Source organism: Triticum urartu, chromosome 2A (genome assembly GCF_056163025.1).
Source record: "Triticum urartu cultivar PI428250 chromosome 2A, HENAU_Tu73, whole genome shotgun sequence".
NCBI classification, from domain to species: domain Eukaryota; kingdom Viridiplantae; phylum Streptophyta; class Magnoliopsida; order Poales; family Poaceae; genus Triticum; species Triticum urartu.
In genome coordinates, this window is record NC_141874.1 from 48616988 (window position 1) to 48620142 (window position 3155).

At 51.1% G+C, this 3155-nt stretch overlaps 1 protein-coding gene across 1 annotated transcript; it reads right to left on the reverse strand.

The window, feature by feature from the left end:
• Window positions 1-312: 312 nt before the first annotated feature.
• On the reverse strand, window positions 313-2660 carry LOC125540884 (uncharacterized). Its single transcript, XM_048704417.2, has 4 exons — window positions 2032-2660; window positions 1806-1916; window positions 1353-1659; window positions 313-571 (listed from the first exon to the last, which is right to left on the reverse strand). Exons 1-4 carry the CDS (start codon window positions 2569-2571, stop codon window positions 531-533), a joined length of 999 nt encoding a protein of 332 aa, XP_048560374.2. The 5' UTR covers window positions 2572-2660; the 3' UTR covers window positions 313-530.
• Window positions 2661-3155: the final 495 nt, after the last annotated feature.

A 3155-nucleotide genomic window follows, 5' to 3' on the forward strand; every position in this document is an offset into this window, starting at 1 on the left:
GGTCCAAAATTGTCTTTGCGAAAGAGCCAGGCCAATCTGGCACTAGGTGCTATTTCTTTTTGAAGCTTCGGACTATTCTAGCATAAAACATTTGTTTCTTTAAGTCCAAGTTAAGGACTCTAAAACAGCAGAACGAAAAACATAATCAACAGCTCAAAGGAACAACCCACTGCATTCTGCATTCTGCATTCTTCATTTCTAAAAGGAATGAAGGAACATCAGCTCATTGCAAAAACTAATGTGTTTTCCAGTATGTGAAATGCATGTCCAAAAAAATTGCAGGACCATCAACTCATTGTCTACAAAGCCGTGGCCATCACATCACAGAGATGCATGTCAGAAGAGCTACTACATTCCAGCATCACAACAAAATTGTTCAGCCATTGGTCGCAACGCTTTCTGTAGTTCTAGAGCTGCTGAGTTTTCTGAATCTGTATCTATCAATCTATAGGCAAAAGTTGACGACATCATATCCGAGGCAGTGAAAATTGTGAACAGGTGAACTGTCGGACTCCCGCTCTGATCTTCCTCTACTGTGCATCGACATCTGGGTATCGCAGCGCATCGTAGCCTGAATTAGCAGAAATTATGAGTGAGTTAGGCAGCAGACCGATAATCAATAACAAGATCAAGAAGAAAACACCTGAAACAATGTAATGTGCAAGGAACTAAAGATTGTATACACTATCGTAAGTTACTACCTGAATTTTATTCACGGTTTAGAAAATTATTAGTATCTTCTCTGCAAAGGTGAAATGAGATGACTGAACTTGATTTGGCCTTTTAGCTTCTATAATTTCTACTAGCGGCAAACATATGGAATGAACGAACTGAATTATCTTAATCAAGAACAGAAATGTCCAACTAGCTTTGATAAATACACTATTTCCATCCAACTACTTTTACTTTCTATAGGACTACAGCAGTTTCAGACAATTCCCAGGTTATAACAGAATGTATCATAATACTAAGATAATTTACCACTATTGAAACCTGAATTTTGTTCAGAGGTTATTCAAACACAAGCAAAATGGGCTAAATCAAACGGATATCATCACCATCTTCTCTGTTAAGGCTGAAAAGAGATGAATCAACTGTTAGTGTGATCAACCGAGTACAAGATTACAACAGTTGCAGACAGCTCACAGCCTCACACTAACAGTTTCAGACTTGAACAGATTCAGATAACTGTTTTTCAGACTAGAACAAATTCAGTAAACTGTTCTTCAGACCACAACAGTTTCAGTAAACTATATACCAAAGTGTGAATGTCGTGTGTAACAAATTCAGTCAAAGATTCACCACTAGGAGATATGTGCTTAGGAAGTTGGGGCATGGAGAGAGGCTCTCACCAGGGGTCCCGGCCAGGAAGACGACGATCTCGAGGGTCCCGCCATAGCCACCGTCGGGCAGGTTGACGACGAGCGGGGTCAGCCTCCCGTGGTGGCCTGCTCGGACGCACATGGCGATGTTCGGGTCGTCCTCGTCGATGTGGGCCTCCAGGTTGCCTCTCAGGCTGAACGCGGACCTCCCCCTGAACCAGAACTGGCGCCAGTCGTCGGCGTCGACCTCCTCGGGGTAGTACCCGTCCTCGAGCGCCAGCACGAACCGGATGCGCCGTCCGCGAGAACTGAATATGGCGGAGAATATTGGGCGATTCTGCAGTTGAATCGAAAGAGAACCATGGTTATGTTCTGGAGATCAAGAACTGCTCGAAAATTCGGCAAGAACAGAAGTGCAGTTCAAATGAACGACGCCGAATAATCGATAGGAGCAATTCAAGAAGGGGGTCATGGCGAACTCACCGGGCTATGATCGGCAGGCATGGCCGCCTCTCCCGGGATGGGCTCGACGCCTCGGATCTCCCGTTCCGCTCCCCGGCGCGTGAATATGGCGGAGAGGTCTATTAGGGGAGTCTGCAGTCAACCATTAACCATATATAGTTATGTTCGGGAGATCTGCAACTGAAAGAAAGTAACACAATTCGCAATCGCCGAAAGCAATTCAAGAAGCGGGTCACGGCGAGCTCACCGGAAGCGGGCCAGGAATGGCAGGTATGCCCGCCTCTCTCAAGGGGATGGGCTCGACGATCCAGTACATCATGGAGCTGGCCTTGTCGTCCACGCTGACGCCGGTGGAGTTCCAGGGGAGGTACTTGCCGTTGGCGCGGAGGTAGCTGCCGCCGACGTGGCGGAGCATGACGACGTCGTCCGCGAAGCCCGACCCGACGGCCCGCCACTTGATGGCCTCCACCTCCGGCTGGTCGTAGTCGCGCAGCTCCGCTCGCAGGCCGTGGTGACCTCGCCTCGCCGGCGTGGCCGTGGCGGAAAGATAGCGGCCGTAGGCGGCGCTGTGGAGGAGCAGGTACGGGCCGTCGCCGTCGCGGTCTCCATTGCCGTCTCCTTCGCCATCGCCGTCTCCGCCGTCGTAGATGTGGACCGCCCACGCCGCTTTCATGGAGGCGCGGGGCTGGCTGAGGGTGACGCTCTCCCCGTCGGCGGCGGCGTGGAGGTAGGTGCGCTGCACGCGGCTCCGCAGCCGCACGTGGTGCCCGTCCTGGAAGTGGTCCATCGTCGCCGGTGACGGAGGGCGGATGCGGTGGGCTGCTGCGCGGTGGGGAGAGGAGGGCCGGGGTTCTTGGTTTCTTGGGACTCCGGGGAGGAAAGCTGTTGGTTGTGGCGGTTGCGTTGGGCGCCAAAGGCGATGTATTTCAAGGCGCGGCAGGTGCGGGCTTGCGGGCCGTATCCTCTCTGCCCAGCCCACACTACCGAACACCGTCTCTTCCTGCACAGGCCCGCACCAGCCTCTTTCCTTATCATAGTTGATATCGTCATTCTACTAGCAAATATGCCCGTGCGTTGCAACGGAAAAAAAGATACATCAAGGTAGCCCAGTAGCAAATATGCCCGTGCGTTGTAACAGAAAAAAAAAGATACATCGTACCACAATAAGCATGGTCTAAACCGCGTAGAGGGCGTCAAGGTAGCCCAGCCGGAGACACCGTGCCGGCATCTAGGGGAACACAACTCCTGAAAACCTGAGCGGATAGAGTTAGTCACAAGGCCGCATACAACGAAGGCGAGAGGATTCTCCGTATAATAAAATGACGGATTTACACCAGTGGAGAGCTTTGTGAAGGACAAACGGCGTCGGTC